Source organism: Aythya fuligula, chromosome 4, assembly GCF_009819795.1.
Source record: "Aythya fuligula isolate bAytFul2 chromosome 4, bAytFul2.pri, whole genome shotgun sequence".
Classification (NCBI taxonomy): Eukaryota; Metazoa; Chordata; class Aves; order Anseriformes; family Anatidae; genus Aythya; species Aythya fuligula.
This window is the reverse complement of record NC_045562.1, coordinates 74,602,648-74,623,578: the sequence shown is the minus strand read 5'-3', so window position 1 is coordinate 74,623,578 and position 20,931 is coordinate 74,602,648. Positions and strand designations below refer to the sequence as shown.

General features: G+C 49.1%; 1 protein-coding gene across 1 annotated transcript in view; it reads right to left on the bottom strand.

The window, feature by feature from the left end:
• ATRN (attractin) overlaps window positions 1-18,724 on the bottom strand; it is a 145,076-nt gene extending 126,352 nt beyond the window's left edge. The window contains 2 exon segments of the mRNA XM_032186940.1: window positions 18,184-18,544; window positions 18,547-18,724. Of these exon segments, the coding sequence (XP_032042831.1) occupies window positions 18,184-18,544; window positions 18,547-18,724 (539 nt within the window).
• Between the last annotated feature and the right edge of the window lie 2,207 nt (window positions 18,725-20,931).

The window sequence follows — 20,931 nt, the reverse complement described above, 5'->3', positions numbered from 1 at the left end:
CTTGGGCGGCAGCGGGAAAAAATGAAATTCCATCTGCTCCCAACAGATTTGTGGCAACAAAAACAAAAACAGGGGCTGAACGCTGCTTATGCGAAGTTTTGAAATAACCTCTCTCTCTCTCTCTCTTCACTACTGAAATGAGAGTTGACATACAGGCCATACCTCAACTAACCTTTTCTGGGGAAAAAAAAATTTAAAAAAACACTATTTTGTTATTTAGGATTTAGCCATCGTGAATTCTTTCCTCATTCAGGTAATATCTACAGGAAAAGCACATTGACACTAACTAAGAATTCTGCACAAGATCTTCCATTCATTTTTTTATATTTTTTTTTGTTAAGAAAACGAGAAGAGGAATGATTTTGCCTTATCCCAGTTTCCCAGTTAGCTTCCTGCAGTTCCATTTAGTTACCTCTCTGCACAGCCACAATGTCCTAAAACACAATTTGAAAGAGCAACACCGACCACCTACTCTAACCACCCTTAAGCCCTGCAAGAAAAAAGCTCACTCCTGCCTTTAAAATGCTGAAAACGAGACCCAAAACTTCCTATTTGTCCCACGGACACTCCACTTCTGCGGAGTCCTCTGGAGCAGGAATGTGTAAACCACTTCACATCGAGTGCTTGGCTCCAACACTGCCCCATTGTCCGCCCGCTGCTGTCCTGGGAGGACTCAGGAGGTGCTGGCATGACTCCAGAGCAGGCTCCAGCATCCCACGCGTGGGTCAAGTCCAGCGATAGCCAACCTGGGTGCTGACAAGGCCGTTTTCCCCCAAATTGTGCTTTTCTTCGTGGCCCTAAGCTGTTCTGCCCTGCTGTCGGGCAGATTAATGGTCACGGCCGCAGCGCCGAGCACAATCTCGGTGGAAGAAGTAGTCATTTACGCTGGTTAATGCAATAAATAGTGCTAATACCAAATTGCAAGTTATTAAGAGGAGGGAAATTGAAGGGGAACGGCTTCCAGACCTAACAACAAACGTATCGATGCATCATAAGGTCAGGAACTTCCTCTCATTTGCTGCACTTTCAATTAATCTGCCAGAGGTAATTTATAGAACGAGGGCTAAGAAGCAAAGCAGTCGCGGTAATAAATTCCTCGCTGACACCCAGCACAAAGATACCACTCGCTGGAAGGAAACGTTTTCAGGAACCAGTTGGTTCTTACACCAAAATCACCTCTCCAAAACATAAAATAAAGATTCGGGTGGCTGTTTTAATTTAAAGGCAGGATATCTCGAGTTGGAAGGGACCCACGAGGATCTGAGCCCAGCTCCCGGCCCTGCTACCTGCAGCCACTCCTGAAGGGATGGAGAAGTTTCACAGCGGCCTCTACAAACTTCTTGCAACTATGACCTGCAGGAGACTCACTCACAGAGGTCTCAAAGTGAGGAACAGCAATAAAAAAAAAGGCTGCACGGTGTTTCCTCTGAAACCTTTACACCTGCACGTCCGATTTCCGAGCATTGGGGTTACCGGGAGCTCTCCTGGGTGGGGTTCCCACAGCACAGGTCACGTTTGAGCACTTTTGTACTCGAACACGGAGCTGCAATCTCTTCCTGGAGGACAAAAGGCAAACGTGATCCACAGGCAGGCAGGCAGGACCCACAGGCCCCACAAAACCCCAACGGGACGAGGACAGGGACCCAATTTGTTTTTCCCCTTCAGCCCGCCCGCACAAACAGATGCGCTCTCGCCCCCAAGAGCTCCGCGGGGCTATTTTGAGAATTTTGCATCTCGTTATTTAATTTATTTATTAGAGCCCAATTTGGGGAGACAAAACTTGCTCCAAGCATTCGGGTTTTTATTTAGATTAAGCCAGGCTGTTCAGACTGGCTCGGAGTCAAATTGTTCCCGCTAATTACAGTCCCTATTTTAGAGAAAGTGGGAACGCTCAGATTCTCCAGCTGCATAGCTCTTTGCTCGGGGTGTGGGGGGGGTGTTTCTCCTCTCAAGTTGAACAAGCAGAGTTTGAAAGCATCCGACAGTTCTCAACCTAGGAAGTAGCATTCCCCAGGAAACCAGTCCATTTACCTTTTAGCCGAAAAATTAAAGCCCGTTAACCGCTCATCATTAGTTAAATATTAGAGGTGAGAAGGCAGCAGCTGCCCTAGGGTCAGCATGCCCTGGCTTTGCCACCTTCAAATTGGGGTTAAGGGGCAGCAGCACCCCAAAAGCTGTAAGGATCAGCAGCATTTAAACACTTACCATCAGCTACATAACAAAACTCAATGATATTTTTTCCCCCCTCCATCCTAAACAACTATCCAGAAGGGCAGGTAGTCAAAAGATGGTTTTTTCCTCCCTCCTAAATAACTGTCCACGAGGGCAGATAGTCAAAAGACAGAAAAAAAGACTGATAAATAATAAATACCCAGCATTTTAAGAGCTGGGCCATTCATTTAAAGGCTTAACCCAAACTTCCGCTTTCTGCTGCGGATGACCAACGATTTTAACACACGCTCCAAGTGTTTCATGAAGAGCAAACACCCAAAATCCCTGAAAGCAGACAGGGCTCTTCAGCCAAAGCCAATCATTAAACTCGCCCACCCGATGCAGGACGGGAGCTTTCACAACAGGAGCAAACCGGGCGCTTCCACGGGGCTCGTGCCAAATTTGCAAGTTAAACCCAGTGCAGATTCGCTGCGGCTTCAGAAGCCTACTGAATTTGGGGACTATTTGCATGGGCAGCTTTATCACCTCGATAAGGTGGAGGACTTCATCCTGTTAATGTTGGCTGGCACGAGAATCAATAAGGAATTCACGCCTGGCGAGCGGGCAGGAACAAGTCGCAGCCGATCGATTTATTACGGGTTCGGCTCTGGAGCTGCCTCTCGCCTCCCATTGCTCCATAACGAACTGGAAAGCAGGCGTTTTCCCAGGGCTCTTCACCCTGGCTGCTCTGGAGAAGGAATTATTTCTACATGAGCAGCGCTGCGAGTCGTCAACAAGCAGACACCGCTCTGCCAAGTGAGCCCCGAAACTCCAAAGCCTTGTCCAGCCGATAATTTGCTGCGTGGTGTTGAGGAGCTTGCTTAATTCAGTCGTGTTTCCCCTCTGACCAAGCACAGAGGCACTGTCAGGATGAGGTTTTATAAATAAAAGTCTCAGGGCAGTGAAACAATACGTAAAAGTTACGGTAGTAGCCACGTTTCGCACTAAGATTTTCAGAATTGTATTAAAAACGGTCACTTTTTGACCCAAAGAGGAAGGTTGCAAGAAAAAAAGTGAAATAATTTATGGAAATAAATCTAAGGAAAAAAAAAAAAAGAGTGCATTAGGGACTTAGCACTTCTGTGCCCCTACAGAAATTTCACCCGAATATTTACTATTTAATCTATTTAACAGTATATTTACTATTTATATTTAATCTATTTAATAGTTAATTTTTACTATTTAATCTATTTAATCGTTGCTTCACTGTCCCTCCCCAGCAGCATCACCTCCTGCGTGAGATTTTATTCGACTGTTCCAAGGCACTGAAAGCTAAACTGGCTGAAATGAACATCTCAATCCTTTAAGCACTCCTTGATCATATAAACAGTGACCACGAGTGCTGTTGGGTCTGTCACACTGGAAGTGGAAGATGCGCTTTTCAGCAGAAAGCTCCAAAGAAATCCTTGGATTTCAATAAAACAGACCCCACAAACATTAATACATCGTAAGCAAGGAAAAAATGGACTTCCTGCAAATGATTTTACATCCAGACCAGCTCTTAAGCCCCTCAAAAGGTCAGGTTTCCCTCCAAGTGGGATTTTTGGGTAGAAACACTGAACTTCAAACCCTGACGCAGAGCAAAGCCTGGTGAGAGCACCCAGCCTGCTCCGCTGGCAGCTCTCCATGCCAACCAGCGCTGAGTGACAGCAGAACCACATTATTTTGCTTTAATTATTTCCATTTGAGGTTGCTGCTCTGTACTAAGAGGGCTAGAGGACTTTATATAACCTTTTCACACTGTTAACTTGTAACATGGAAATATTTCATTTGGGAAAAGACTGAGACAGTAACGATTAGGAAACAAAATATCCCCTTCCCCATCTACACTGCTAGACTGGGAGCTGAAAAGCAAGACGTAAATAAAAAAAAAGCCACCACAATCTTGGCTTCTAATACAATTTAATAGGTTTTCAAGGGGAAGATGGCACGACAAAAGGTCCTGCAGTTGCTGTATTCCAGTTTGCAATGCTTCCTACTCGAGGCAGGTTTCCGCGGGCTGTACAGCGAGCAGGATCAGAGCGCCTGGGGCCACAGTGAATCATCCAGCTCTCCGCATCAAACGTGGGGATTGCTTCACGTCAAAAAATACCATTTATTCCGTTTTTCCAAATCGCAAGACGAGCATTGCACGCTTGGCCAAGGGAACCTTTGGTAACTGCAGCGATCGTTTGAGGCTCGCACCGCTGATGCGCTGTAATGCTAGGGGAGAAATAACTGCGGGCGAGAGCATTTGCTGATCAATAACCACGAACAACTTCAGTGCAAGCCTCAGCCAGGCTCCCTAAGCGTTAAACCTCAGCCAGACATCCTAGAAATAAGAGCTGAGCGCTCCTCTTGGGTAACAAGGGGTTAGAAACCCACCGCCTGGTTAGAGGAGGCGACCCAGGAGATGCTTTTAGCGGTGCTTTAAATGATATTATTGTTTTCCCTCTTTTACCTCGCCGCCTCTTTATTTCATTTGGCCTTGTGAGAAGCTTCACGCTGACAAATAACCGTTCAAAGACCAGTTACTGTAAGTCAGCACGAGTAACACAGCACCGCAGAGTGCTTTCACCCCGCTTCTGTCCCTTTGCTCATCCTTTTGCTTTCCCAGCGTTGACGCAGGGATCTCCGCATCGGGATTCCCCGTGACACCACCAGCTGATGCAATCAGCACCCAGGTCAGCAGAAAAAACACTGAATCAGGTTCCAGCTCTGCCTTACCAACAAATTCCCTCTCCCAAACGCTGCCCGTGATCCCTGTCACCTGGGAGGGTGCCTGGTTCCCCCGATGGCAGCACAAGTGGCTCAACGGGAGGGATGCTCGGCTGTCAGCTCCCACACTGAAGGGGAAAAGCTCCCTGCACACCACGTAGCATGCTCCAGACAACACCAATTCAGACAGGTTTCCCAAGTCCAGGCAGCATTGAGCAACCTGCTACAGATGCCTTGGTCCTAAAGGATGCTTAAAAACCACCCCCACACACCCCACAGCTCTCCGGCCGAGACACTATTTTGTTTAAAACAGCACGATGTAAAACAGCAACCCTACCTGGCACCTTCTGTCCATCCTCAGTCGTTCCTTCCCTTAACACAAGCCCTAAAACCCATTTGCTCTCAAGGTCAGATTGTCAGGTCTGTATGCAGACAGCTCACCCTTCTCACCTTTATTTTTAAAAAGGGACATTCCACATCCCTATATTGCACAGTCCAAAGACTCAGCTGATGTTACTTTCTACGACCAGCTCTTCACGCCGACTGTTGTTTAAAACTGCTCTTAAAAGATTACGGGAATCCTCACCCGAGAGAAAAATTTGATGCTACTTAGAGAAAGAAAAGGTTTTAAAAGTGAATTAAGGACAGAGAGAATACAGCAGCCCTTCCCAAAACCTCACCGAGCCATTAAGACAGAAGAGCAGCAATGAAAAAGCCAGAAAATTCGCTTTGAACCAGTGAACGTGAATCCCGTGGCTACAAATAATCAGGACAACTTACAACGGGGACTATTTTAGGGGAAACACAATCCAAATGTTATGACTAGGACTCCTACGCACTCCCTCAGTACAAATAAGTAAGACGATCTGGGTACGTACGTACGAGGTTCTCATCTCCAACGCCGATGATGAGCTTTGCAGTTTAACAACCCGTTTGGGGAAGGGCTCCGCAATCCCCAAAAGAGTGGTGTGGGAAACAGCTCCCAATTACCGGCTGCAGACTGACAGCTAAAACACTGATTTGCTTCAGGAGGCTGTCAGCAGCCCGGCCTCAGCCTGCAAGGGCTGCGAAGTGCTTGCTGTACTGAATCAATTAGGCATCAAAGCAGTTAACCAGTTCATAAATCAATCCTGTAATTCCAGCCCACGTTAATTCGCTCCGAAAGGGAAACGTGCTGCACCCTCCTCGTGTGAGGCTTCTTCGAAAAAACAGGGAAGAAACCAAGGTACAGACCCTGACTGTAAAGGATCAGAGATTTCCTTTCTCCATTTTCAGACCTGCTGCAGTTTGCTGTCGATACCACTGGAAAGCCAAGACAGCTGGGAAGTCCAAACAGTCCAAGGGTGGTAATCCTCAAAAGGCAGCTCACAGCAAAATTTTAGGATGAAATGATAATTAATAAACTTAACATTATCTATATCAAAACTCCTTTGGACAAACGATCTCCCCAATAGTTTTCTGAACCCGTTTTCTTTCCTTCCTAAATCTATTCCTTAAACAGGATATTATACACTAAGGAATAAGAGTTGGGACCTGCACAACTCTTGATTTTAAACCCACACCTAGGTAACTGCACAGCTTTACTACACTGCAACTGTTTTATGCAGAAGACACACAAATATAACTGCTAAAAGGAAAAAAAATGTAGAAAATTACCACTCCTAATTGTCAGCATACGCAGAGACAAAACTAATTAGGGCTGAGATTTTCCAGATTTTGTTTCTAAAGACTTTTTCTACGTATTCAAGAGCTAATAATAAAAACGTCTGACCACGAGTAAAAGCTTATAAAAAGCTTTTCTTCCCTACAGAGCAATTTCTACTCGAAGTCATTTCTTTTTCTCAGAAAGGAGACTCTGGGTCTAAGTGCCAGAAGGTCACTGGATAGAGAGATACATCCTGATGGACAGAAACAGATATTTTAACCCCATTAAAATCATACTTTTTTTTTTATTATTATTATTTAACTGGACATTTAAGTAAAAGCAGCTCATGCCAAGCCACAATCCTGACCTGCTGCAAACCCTTAGCCCATCAAGGGTCCAGACTGCCAAAGGGGTTTCAGCGCTCTGGGTGTTTACACGTGTCAATCAGGAGAATTTAAGAATTCTCCACAATATTTGCTGGCCTCAAAACGAGCAGCATTTCCTCTTCAGATGTGACAATGATACCATGGAAAGCGTTCTGTCAGTGCTGGAGGAAATACACTGCTATGAAAGCAGCCTTCATCCAGCTATCCTTAATTTTCCGTGAGAATTCGTTGCTTTTGGCCAAGCCATTCATGAAACTGTTAGGCTACAAGGCACTACAGGAATTAGCAATTCAAGCGTTGGAGTCCCGTGGGGCAGAGGGATGCAACCAGCCTGTCCTCGGCAGCCCTCAGATCCTACAAGACAGCTTTGATGCCCAAAGAGAAGCCCCAGCTCTGAAACATCCATACAGATTTCTGTTGCCCGTGACTCCATCACAGCTTTAAAGCAAGAAGTAGCGTAGGAACATTACAGGGTTGACAGAAATCGATGGACACACACGCAGTCGTCTCCTACAGTATTTCTTCTTCCATCCACAAAAAAGAAAAAAAAAAAAACACAAAATTCCTTTCTGAAGGCTGACTTCAGCTGTTCTCTACACAAAATAAGAGAATCACAGAATGGTTTGGGTTTAAAGGGACCTAAAAGACCACCTAATCCCAACCCCATGCCATGAGCAGGGACGCCTCTCACCAGCCCAGGTTGCTCAAAGCCCCATCAAACCTGGCGTCGAGCACTTCCAGGGATGGGGCAGCCACAGCTCTGGGCAAACAGAAAACAGGAAAACACTCATCTCTTTTCCAGGCAACACTCCAGATCTGGGGGCTGTGCAGATCTGGGGAGGGGGATGCTCACCCCATATTACCTTTACCACGCTGCAGTAGGTCTGCAAAGCAACAGGGACGAGCACCTTTCCCTCCTCCCCATACATCGTGCGAGCAGCAGCTCTCAAATCCTTTTTCCAGGGATCACAGAAACACTGCTCCTTCCTAGAAGAAAACTATTTAGATCACAGCAGCCCTGCACGTCCCGAGTCCCATGACACAGCCAATGTTTTTTACCCCACAATGATGCAAGGAGATGCGTGAAGTTGCATCAACCTACAAAAAAGAAGGGAAAACCTCCCTGGGCCTCCCCTGGGAGCTGCAGAGAGTAAGCCACTCTACCTTCGTGCCTGCACTCATTTCTCACCGTGATGTCTCAGTCTTAAGCACCTCGAGATGCTGAAAGCTTGGTTTCGGGAGGCTGCGAGTGAGAAAAAGGATGTTGTCTTTAAACACAATCTCTTCATGCCCTCGTACACACCCAGCTCGCATGGAAACAAGCAAACCACAGGCACAAAAGATGTTCTGATGCCTTGACCAGCTCTGATCAAATAAAGGGAGAAGCCACCACGTGAAAATCAGGGTAAATCCCACATGACAGATTCCTGTCGGCACTGAATAGGGAAATTAAGATCCCAATTGAACTTCCTCACTTCTTACATACAATATCCCTTCTCACAAGCCTCAGTGAAGTTGATTATGGCGTATTTATAGCAACATTAACCACATTTCTTTTGTAGGACAGTACAGACAAAGAAGTTGGATAGCAGTTGCCATGCAGAACAACCACAACGTCCTTTGAAACTGCCACATTCCTGCATGAATAATGCCACCATCAGAACATTTTTAAACATCTCTCTTTAATAACCTGTCCTTGTTGCATAGATAAGGAGGGTAAACCAAGAAATCAGATGATGAGCCGTGTTCCTGCCCCATTCCTAGAAGTAGGAAGTATTGCACCCTACTATTGGTGATGCTGCACCCTGAAGGTCTTCAAGGCTAAAGGCAGATCGAGTGATACGGCAGCACTTGGGAGTTTTGGCAAAGCCAAGCAGGAAACAAAAAGCCAGCGCTGGCTGTGATAGCATCCTTTACTTTGAGACAAAGCTTCCATGCCTTACAGCAATATAAATACCCAGTGTTTGCTTAAAAACAAACCATCAGGAGATGTGGACCAGGGAGAACAGCTGCCTGCGCCGCTGGCTGAGGGGCTGGGGAACAGAAACCAGCACGGGCTTCACCTCGAAGAAGTTTTGAAGAAATGGCCTGATCTTGAAGAACAACTGCTGTGCCAAATCCAGCTGTTTCTCTGTTCACTGCCTTTGCCTTTTCAGGACTCAAGTCCCTTCGCCCTTTTTCCACTGTAGGAGAAGGAAAAGTTACGGGCTACCAAGTCCCTACAGCTTCACGAACCAACCACACGATCCCAATTCCCATCAAATCGCCCCCCCTTCACACCCCGAACCCAGACCTGCATGCAAGCTGTGAGCTCTGCCGTTTGCAGCAGGGATTTATGCACAAATTGGCACATGTGCCTGCTGCCCCAGAAATCTTCGACAGCTCAGGTTGCTGGGAATAGCAGCAAACAACGTCAGGCCAGGAATTTGGGGACTGCTGCATTATGCACAGGTTGGAGTTTCAGGCTCCCGGTATAAATCCGGATAAAACAAGCGAAAAAATTATCAGCACATCCTCTAAAAAACAAATTCCCAGCAGCATTAGAACGGATGGTTCAGAAAAATATGTGCAGAGGCAAGAAGTCAAGTTCTGGTTTTGACTCTGAACTACTCCAACACCTCCTCCAAATCATTCATCCTCCAATAGTTGAGCGAGGGCATGTTTAAACACCCGCTACGGTTCCCAAAATGAAAAACACCAAATTTAAAGAATCTCCCCAACCTGTGCTTGCGAGAAGCAGACGCCGACTGACCCACATTTAAACGGCTCCCGGTGATGAGGCTGAGTGCCATAAATCAAGCAGTTAACAAAAGCACCAACTCTGTCGGGCTGCAGCTATAAATAAATAAACGCATCTGGAAGCACAGAGCCCATCTCGCACCAGGAATTCAGCACCAAATTTTTCACGTAATACACAAGCAACCGGCCACGATTATTCCCGTTCCCAATCTCAGTTTGAAAAAAAAAAATATATAAAAGCCACAGAGCCTTGAGTGACCTCACAAGGAGTTATTTCCCAACGTGTTATTTGCAGCGTGGTACTTCTCCTCCAGCTGAACAAGCAGCTTGCGATGCCTGCCTGCAGTCCTGCCAGGGCAGAACATTTTTTGTAAGAACCTCAATGGCAAGGATCACATGAGGCTTGCCCCGAGCCTCCTCCTGCTGCCCCGCAGTCAGCATTTCACCCCGTGCTCCTTGGCAGCTCCGGTCTTGCAGCGGCTGCGGAGTTTTTTCTTGGAATCACCACCGCCGATGACGCAGAAGAGCAAAGTTTGGTGCAAACGCAGATAGCGGAGAACCTCAGCACAGAGGTTGCTGGAAAAATTCACGTGAGGGCCTGCGGTCTGCATTAATGGGGTCTCGGGAATTAATCATTAAGCAGGCAGGTGCCTAACTTGGGCAGGACCAGCACCACACGTGGCTACAGCAAGGGTTTTCACAAAGCCGTCCTGGGCAGCTTATTTTGGAGGAAGACAAACACGCTCTCGATGGTGGCAAACAAGGAAATCCAAAACGCGCACGCAGGGTGAGCCTCGGTCATAGATTTTCTGCCGATAAGGGCTGAAAATATCTGGCAGCAGCCCCACAATACCCACGCTTCGAGCGCTACAAAGCTGTGAAAGGAAGGATGTAACGCCACACGTGCAAGGATGCTGAAAATAAACCCACACTCACCCAGCCACGCGTTACACCAGCAGTAACTCACCAAAGCAAGAGACCCTGGAAGTGTCTTTTTTTTTTTTTTTTTTTTTTTTTTTTTTGTTCGTGGCAATACTAATGAGTGAAAAGCAGCAGGGAGAAAGGCAACCACAGCTTCAAAAAGCACCGTAATTGAAGCCTCAATTTTTCTCTCGCTTGACAACGAAGTAAGGTTAAATCCAACCTACATTTTCAGAACGGAACAATGCTCCTCACCTTCTGCATTCGGGTTCATAAATGGGTTTACAGAAATGCTAATTCATCCGCGCCAAGCTTTTATACCCTAAGCAGACAAGCACCACCTCAGAGACAGATATTAAATTTTCATGCAATACAAACACTGACTAATAAGAAACTCTTCAAAAGGGTGTTTTCCTACCTTAGCCTCGCTTATTATCTGTCCTTGCAGGCTACAGAAGCTAGCAAGTAAAAACTAAGGCTTCTGAGAAACAGGAGAGACAAAGGGAACAACAAATAAGAGAAAAAGTGGGATTTTCACAGCTGCATTCACACATCCTCAGGTCTCCGAACAAAGCCCGTCTGCCCTGGGCAGTGCTGAAAGACATTAAGGATCGTTTTCATCCTTAGTAGTGTGCATAATGCCCTCCCTACCCACCTGAAGCAACAACCCCTACGTGGGTTTTTGTGAGACCTGTGAAGCACGTCCAAGATGAGGAGCGTGGTATAAGGCAGCGCTGTTTGTTCCACAGCTACGAGCTCAGCAGGCTTGGCAGGAGAGGGGGGAAAAATAAAAGTTTTACACAGTGGAAAACCCCAGCTAGCACAATCACCCTTGCAATCACCCTTGGATTCTGCTTCTGCATTTTCAGAGAACTGAAAACTCTGACTGGGGACTCTGCGGGAAGCAGATTTACCCAAAGAAACCACAACTGGTACCTGAAACTTCAAGCAGCCCCCACTTCATCCTAGAAGTATTTCAAGCCACCTGATCTGGCCATCAGCTGCCCTTCCTTATCAGGAACATCGCTCAGCTGATCAGCGTAACACTGAAATCTGTTCCACATAACAAAGGCCATTATCAGCCCGAAATACCGAGTCCGTTTCCTTTAAAACATTATTCTAAAAATCCGCCATTCTGCTGTGCTAAATTTAGCTCATCGGATTTTAACTTCCAGACTGCTCAGTGTGCAGGTCAGGTCTCTTGCCATCCTTCACGATTTCACCAGGAAGGATCCCTCCCATTTTCAGAATCCCAAGGATTTAAGGCTCTAGAAGCCAAAATCATGCCCCGAATCCCATCCACTGAAACCCTTGCAGCAACCTGCATCTCTGTTTGCCCAGAAAGATGTAAAATAAATATTTATTTTAAGCAAAGGGAGGGGAGGACGTTTGTGGCGGTCTCGTGTCCAAAGGAACTCCACGTGGATCTGCCATAAACAAAGGAACAAAAGCAGGAAACCCAAACCATTTGTAATTCCTGGTTCAGTATTTCATGACTTCATGAGTGTTTGATTCAAAGCTATGCTGAAAGGTAAATTATCATCTTCATTCTGTGCTGCGCTATTGCTTATCAAATCTTCCAGCCCTGCTTTCAATGCACTGCAGAGGTTTTGCAGGCAGACCTCGGCTATACAAGAACAAAGTACTGTAACAAGATTCTTGCAGTCCATCTTAGGGTGAGCTCCAGTTTGTATTGGTTTCCTCCTCTTCTGAAACCCCTTTACGTATAAAATCACACAATTCTGAACCCCATCTTCTGTATTTTTTACTATATTTTTTCCACTACATTTTAGAAGACGCGATTTAAGAGCTCCTGAAGAACTCCTTGCAGAGAAAACGTTGAGCACAGAAAAAAAAAAGCGAAGCTCTACGAGATCAAGAAGCTAATTCCAAGCGCCGTGCTTGGAACTTCAAATTGGAAAAAAAAATTCTTCCGGCAAACTGTTTAAGAAAAGAGCACCCAAGGGTATCGTTAATTAATGCGGTAATCCAGCAGGTTGGTCAGCAGCAGCATTATCTCAGGATAGAGAGGATTTTCAGCATGGATCATCACAGACACTTACGTTACGCGCTGGAAGTTCGTGGTTTGAAATTTGATTGCTCACCCAAGCTTCAGAGGAACAAGCCGGGAAACTGAGATCTGCCACCTGCCTTCCAAGCATTATTTAACTTCACGAGGGTGCACAATAAGAGCACCTCCCGGTTCTTTTGAAGACTTATAATAAAACGCCATTTCTGTGGAGACTCAGTCACTTGGTGAAATTTCAATAAAATCGCTTCTGTTGACTGTAAATGGAGTAAGATGATAACGAACACCCAGCTCAACGCCAGTTTATTTTGGATCCATGATGAAAGAAGCAACAGAGCCTGCGAAATAATGGAAAAACCTACACCAACATCAGACAATTTCAGCTGACCTGATGCAGGTGGCTGTTCCGGGGTCTTCCAAGTGACAAAAGGGACAGAAATGTCTTTTGTGCAGACCACTGAAGACAAGGAGGTGCTGATGTTCATGTCCAAGGCGTGCTCCTGGACTTGGCAGGCACAGCACGGCTCCCCCTACCTGCTCCATCACCCCCAGAGGTCCCAAAGCTCAGCCACCCTCCAGCAAGCAGACGGCCACTGGTCCTGCTCCTCGCACCCGCAGGCTGAGGCCGCGAGCTGCTCGGCGATTCCAGCACCTAAATGCTCAAAGGGGAAGGTGCTCGGTGGGCATGAGGCAGAGGTGACAAAGATCCAGCCCCCTCTGCACTGTTTTACTGTCCTGCATTGCCTGCTGTCCTCTCCTCGCTGTAGAGCATGCTGTGAAGTAGAAGTGAGCTTATTGCAAGCATTAAACAACTGAGGCCAGGCAAATAATTGTGCTGGCCACAAAGCAAGATGTGCAGAACCTCCTAGGTATGTCGAAAACACTGAATTGTTTCAGAGATGAACCTTTTTTCTTCGAACTCTAGTAAAATAGCAGCCTTTCCATCCACAGACTAACAACAAAACGACGAGAATGAGGATGAAACATCAACCAAGAGTTTCTCTCTCCACGGACAGACCACATAAGCCCCTAGACAGATAGATATATATACACACAGACATATTCACACACCTCCGAGCAAATTTTCAAAATCCCAAACTTGTAAATAATGCCTCCGAGATCTAAATTAAACCATTTAAGTAGGCTTTTTTCTTCCCCCAATGTTTTCCTGGAAGCTCATCCTGCTTAGACATTTCCAGCTCGCATAGCCCACTCTCTTACCACCAGGGCACGTCGTTTCGCACAGCACCATGGAAGAGAAAAGAATTTTAAATGCACGATAATGCCCTAATGAAAAGAGAGCAGTGGAGCTGGGATCAGGCACAAACACAACACCCAAATCTAATTTAAGCACTTAAACTGATTCGATTCAAATTGCCAACAACCTCTAATATATTAAGTAGCTTTCTGACTTTCATGAAGCTCTGAACTGCATCAGGTAGCTCCTTAAAGACAGCGAATTTGTGCAGTAGCTGTTGACCAAATTCCCATTTATTTAAGAACAGGACCCGTGACAGTCCTTTGCTAGCTAGCAGCTCTCACAGGTTACGATCTACCCAAATCATCTAGGGAGAAAATTCCTTTTACTGCAATATTCTTTGGCCAAGGAGAGCGTGTAACCACAGAGTCCTTAATAACATTCAATCAGCAGCCCCGAACTGCCTCCATTAAATTAATAAAGTGGTAGTTCAAAAGATACACCCTAATCTTTATTTTTTTTCCCCCCACTGCCACGTTCCATTGCTAAGCACCGCTTCGCGTTTTCCATCTCCCACCTCAAAAAAAAAACAAAAAAAGGATTACCATGAAAGGAGAGAAGCAGCGCCCTTACACACAAAACCCTGGTTTTCTGGAAACATTTGGTGTCTAATTATATACAACACAGAGTCTGTTCGCTTTTGCTGCTAGGATCGTACACCAAATCGCCCAGCAGCGCGCCTACCGACACCGCTAGCATCCAGCCACCTTCCCAGAAGGCAGCACCTTGAGAGTTCACCTAATCCTCTCCAATTTTTGGCCAAGAAACCTGCGTAAAACAGCGGTCACCTCGTAACCTGTGCCCTACCTCCCTCTGCAGCCAGCCAAAACGATTCCCTTGAAGGCACCGAGTGCTGAGCAAAGCACCTGGTGCTGCAGCTCCCTCGAGCAGGAGCCTGGCACCAGGCAGCAGGGCAGCAGCAGAGGACAGGAGCACGCCAGGCATGCCCTACATTTTCTGCCGCAGCTCTGTGGAAAGCCACGCTCTCGGGCTCTGCCTCGAAAGGATTCAGGTGGCTGGCTCCTCGCCTCGAAAAATAGGCCGCCCGGAACGGCTCGCACCTCGCTCCTCTGCCTGCCCACCCTTCAGCCGCGCAAAAATGGGCGTTTTCTTCCTTTTCCTAGAAGTACAAATTACCACCAAGACCACGTGCAGGTGTATTTATGCATGGCTTCCTTTTTGAGCCAAAACAGCAGGCGTCCTGAGGAAAAACACACAAATACCTCCACATGAGACCAGCGCTGCACCGCACGGCGTCTCCCCTCCTGCGTTTTGGATGAAACTAGAAGGAAAATGGTGCATGTTTCTTACCACAGTATAAGTACAAAGACTTGCCTGATGCCAGGTATGAGCAGCCTGTAACACAGGGCACAGCATCACAACAACTGCAGTGCACACCATAAACCAGCCAAGCCCACGAACGCAGTCACCATCAACACCCAGATAAAGAGCAGGGCGATTAACGTGCCCACTTTAATTACATTTCACCGTCAGGTAGATAAGCATGTGGGATATACCACGCTTGGAAATAAATTTTCACCTGCCCTCACGCTTCCCATCCATCCCTACGGGTCGAAAACCAATCCTTTTGGAGCCAAGCTCTGGAGAAACACACCAAAAAAGCTGCGGTGCCATTGCTGATGGGACACTAAGTCCGAGGCAGGGGAGAGCTGTGACCGCAGAGCTCTGAACGTTGCTCAAGAACACTCGCTGGCACTTTTCTTAGAGCTCAAAGTCTAAAAAGATGACTAGAAACTTCAGCTCACCGGTAAACAAACAAACAGCGGAACAAAACAGCAGGAGAGAAAAACATCCGGTATATTTTCAGTCAAAATTTTACGCTGGAATTGGGGTTGAAAGAGGAATAAGCAGCTTTATCGAGGAAGACGAGCTGTTAGCAGTGAAAATAAACCAATTTGTTTGTACTCAGCAGCCCCACTTGTGCTACCCAAAAAAGCCTCTGCCTCTATTCACATCTGCTCCCCTTAAACGTCCAAATGTCCTCAAGTGCTCAAGGAAGGTAACAGCAAGTGGCTACTGCAAAGTGCACCCTTCTCAACCAGAAGAAAACACTTATCTAGAATAAAATACTAGGAGAAAATTAACCAGAAGAAAATACTTCTCGTAGCACTGGCTAAAACCCTTGAAAAGGAAGCTCTCAACTTCCAGAGCCTGCCTGGCCAGGCACGGATCCCTTCCAAAACCTCTTCCCAATTAGCTGCAAACAGATACAGACAAAACTCCAAATAAAAAAACAGCAGAATCAACTTGGAAATCCCACAAAGTCTCCCTCCTCTCATCCACACGGCTCCCCTTCCCCCGAGCATCACCAGAGGGGTGCCTGGTGCTTTCCACGAGGAGCTGTCTCGGAAGCAAGCTCTGCCCAGGACAATCAGCCTTTTTTTTTTTTCATTGCCTTTTTTTTTTTTTTCTCCCCCCGAAGCACCAGCCCTGCTGAGAAGTCACCTAACACACACGGCCACACGCTGCCTCTTGCTGCCACAGCTGCCGAAATCGAAGCAGGTAACCGTCTCACAGACACTTCACCATCTTTACGGACAATTTGGCTGGAAATAAAAGCTTCTGGAGCAGACAGGGCGCGTTTCCAACATGCTTCCAGACAGATCTCCCACTCCTTGCCCCGTGGGACAGACGCCAGCCAGGCAGCCCCCCTCAGAGCCCCATCAGCACACACCTCCTCTCGGTCCCGCAGGCGGCCCAGCAGCTCCCAGCCACCACCCCCGGCCCTCCCCAGGCACCAGCACCACTCCCACCAGCCCCAAAAGCTGCTCGTGCACCCCTCCTCTCGCTCTCCAAGCCAGATCCTGCCCCCCAGCTGCACCCCACAGCTTCCCCTACCTCTGACCCTACCCAGGAATCAGCCCTACACTCAGTTCTTCCACCTGCCTCTGACCAAAGCCATCTCCATACAAATCCCAAACCCTCTACAATCGCAGCCCCCACACCTTCCCCAACCCCTTCTCACTTTCCAGAGCTCCTACAACCCTATTACTCCCTCCCTGTGCGCTACCATCACCCAGTTTTCCCTCCTAACACGCTCAGCCCTACACCCAGATGCGCCCCTACCCACAGCCCTACACCCACAGCCCCCTGCCCCTACACAACCCCAGCCCTTCAGCCTCACCGCTGATGATAAAGGTCCCCCTGCAGGCCCCCAGCACCCCAAATCCTCCTCCCTTACTCCTGCTCCCCCTGCAGGATCAGCACCCCGTCCTCTCACCCCACTGCTCCCACACCCCACACCCCCTGGATCCATCCCCACCCCCCTGAGACCCCACTGCTGGGCAGAGCCAGTGGGGGGGCACCCAACCCCTGTTGCCCCCAGGCCTTACACCCAAATCCCAAGTGGCCCTGGCCCCCTTCCTTCTCCTCCTCTCCCCAGTCCTGCCACACCCCAGTAGCCAGGGGCCACCCCATAGACCCCCACCGGGGCATCCCATAGGGGGCCACCCCATAGATTATGCTCCCTGCGGGATTACCCCATAAGGGGCCACCCCACCAATCACCCCCCCCACAGGGCCCACCCCATAGGGGGCTGCCCCACAGCCCCCACTGGGGTCATCCCATAGGGGACCACCCCCAGTGCTCATCCCTTAAGGGGTCCCCTGATAGACACCACCCCAGGACCATCTCATCAGAGGCCACCCCACAGACCTCACCCGGGGGGCTACCCCATAGGAGACCACCCCACGGACAACGGCTCCCCTAGTGGGGACCACCCCTTAGGGGGCTGCCCCACAAACCCTTCCCGGGGTCATCCCACCAGGGACCACCCCACAAACGACCCCCCTAATGGGGACCACCCCTTAGGGGGCTGCCCCACGGACCCCCTCGGGGCTCTTCCCTTAGGGGGCCGCCCCACAAACGACCCCCTCTTCAATAGGGACTACCCCATAGGGGGCTGCCCCACGGACCCCCTCGGGGCTCATCCCTTAGGGGGCCGCCCTGGACCACGGTGGTCCACGAGGACTACTCCAGAAGGAACCACCCCACAGCCGACCCCCAAACGGGGACCACCCCATAAAGGGGCCGCCCCACACTCCCCCTAGATCCACCCCATAGAGGGGCCACCCTATCATCCCCCTCACCCCACCACACCCCCATTACCCTACCAAACCCCCCAAACTCCCCCCCAACACCCCCCAATCCCCCCCACAACCCCACCAGAGCCCCCAGCCTCGCTCCCCTCCCTCTCCCTCAGCTCCCCCCGGACCCCCTCAAGGCCACAGGTTCCCGGTACCCCCCCCCCCCACCCCCCAAAATTCCCGGTGCTGACCTGAAGCGGCCCCCGCAGTGCTGGCACTGGTCTCCCACCCAGCCGGGCTGACACTCGCACTGCCCGCTGGCCGGCTGGCAGCGCCCACCGTTGGCGCAAGGTTTGTCGCATTCCTTCCCTAAAGCCGCCGCCAAAACCGCCGCTTCTTCAGAAGCTCCGGCGGCACCGGCTGCACCGAAAAAGGGCCCGGCCGGTCCTAAAAGAACCCAAACCAAAAAAAAAGGAGGTAACAACCTCCACCCGGCCCGGGAAACCGGGTGACGAAACGCTGAAAGCTCCCGAGCCATCTGCCGAACGCCGGCCGGGACGACGCGGCCCATCCGCCGCGGGGGCCTCCCGGGACGGTGGCCGCTGAGGGGGCTTCCGCCGCCGCCGCCGCCGCTACGGTGGCCGGGAGGGGGCGGGAGGAGGGAGGGGAGGGTGGGGAAGGGACGGGGGGGGGAGGCGGTGCCGCCGTTGCCACCGCCCGGCCGCCGCCGGTGACGTCACTCGTTGGCGCGGGGAGCGTGAGGGGGTGCCTCCCCCCCCCCCCCTCCGCCATCTTGTGCCCCCCCCACCACCACCTCAGCACCCCGCCATGTTGTTCCCCCGCGGTTGGTGCTTGGAATGGTGGAGTGAGGGGGGTGTGAGGGGTGGGGAAGCCCTCATGGATCGACCCCGGTGTTGCCCGCTGAACTGTGGCCCCAAGCACCACGTCCCCAAGCACCACGTCCCCAAGCACCTTCCCTCGAACACCCCCAGGGATGGGGATGCCACCACCTCCCTGTCACCCCGTCCCCACCCCTGACCGCTCTTTCTGACAGAAATGTCACAGAATCACAGAATTTCTAGGTTGGAAGAGACCTCAAGATCATCGAGTCCAACCTCTGACCTAACGCCAACAGTCCCCACTAAACCATATCCCTAAGCTCTACATCTAAACGTCTTAAAGACTTCCAGGGATGGTGACTCCACCACTTCCCTGGGCAGCCTGTTCCAGTGCCTCACAACCCTTTCGGTAAAGAAGTTCTTCCTAACATCCAACCTAAAACTCCCCTGGCGCAACTTAAGCCCATTCCCCCTCGTCCTGTCACCAGGCACGTGGGAGAACAGACCAACCCCCACCTCGCTACAGCCTCCTTTGAGGTACCTGTAGAGAGCGATAAGGTCGCCCCTGAGCCTCCTGTCTCCTCATTTCCCACCCGACCCTCCCCTAACACAACTTGAGGCCATTCCTTCTTAACCTACCACCATTACCAGAGCTCCCCACAGCTCCCTTCAGGCCATAGCAGAGAGCAATGGGGTCTGCCCTGAGCCTCCTCCAGCCCAAACCCCCCCCAGTTCCCTCAGCCGCCCCTCACAGGACTGGTGTCCCAGACCCTTCCCCAGCCTCATATCCCTGCTCTGGCCACGCTCCAGCATCTCAATGTCCTTCTTGGACTGAGGGGCCCAAAACTGAACCCAACGCTCAAGGTGCGGCTTCACCAGAGCAGAATACAAGGAGACAGAGAGGCTTCCACCACGGACTGGGAGGCCTCAAGGTTGAAATCAGATCAAAAAATAAATAAAAATAAACGGTTTTCATTTATTTTTGGTTGGTTTGTTGGCTTTTAAACAAGCACTGGTGCTGCATGTGGTACAGGGTGTCCCGGCTGTGGTGAGGGGAACAGGGTGCCACCAGCCAGGCTTTGGGATCCCCCCCAGGACATGGGGCTGGCACAGGTGCACCCAAGGGAGCCGTGCCCTGAGCTCATCCAAGTGGCAGCTCAATTTGTGCCGACATCCACCATCATTTGGGCTCGCATGAGCACAAGGAGCAGGCTGCTGTCCAGGGGCACTAAACTGAGCTTGGAAGCGTGGGGTGTTTGTCATTGCAGGGCAGTGAGGGCTTCATGGTTAAAATTGGGCAGATTCATCCATTTTACCTAATTGTGTAAGCTAGGAAATGCAGTCTTCAGAAACAGATACCTTCCTACCCTGCAAAACAAGCTAATGCTTTGCAAGGATTTCTAAGCCTTAATTCCTAACAGTGAAGAAGTAACGTGGTTATATCTCTAGCCTTCTCCTGAGCTCCTGGGCAAAACAGCAGGATGTCTTCCAAACACACCAGCAAGGATGCCATATGCAGCAGGAAGGGTGGAGCAGAAATGTGGGTGCTGTTTGAAGTTATCATACCTTTCGTTTTCAGCTGGGTGAAGTAGTGAGAAAGTTGAAGATGTTGGCATTCTTGGGTAAACGTTGCCCTTTGTGTATCTCCATTAATCTGGCTGTATTTGGAGTTACTTGGGTAGTCTATTTAATACCTTGTTTCAAATGTAGAAAGATGTCAACAGTTGAGAAGTATTTTGTTGTTGTTGTTTAATGAAAGGCAAAAAATGCATATTATTCACATTTTTCCCTTGAAAGGAGGCAACCAGGATTTAGGTATACTAATGTGATGATAAACAATGACCGAGATAGAAATAGCCTGACTCACCGTATTTATTGGTTCATTTTTATTTATAAATAAAAACAGCAGTTACCTGAGCTGAAGGAGGTCTTGGTAATAAACAGATAGGTTTGAGTGCATAGGAAAGAAAATGGTTTGAAGACCAATATGTGTACGTCTGCTTTCAGTCACACATCTTTCTAACAAAATTCATTTTTCTTATAGTTTGCCTTTTCTGCTTGAGGCCCAGGAAGGAGAATGAAATCATGGCTTCAGTTTAAAAATGCTGGGCTGCTCTGGTAGCCAAAGGAGGAAGAAAAAAATGTCAGAGATGAGAAAGA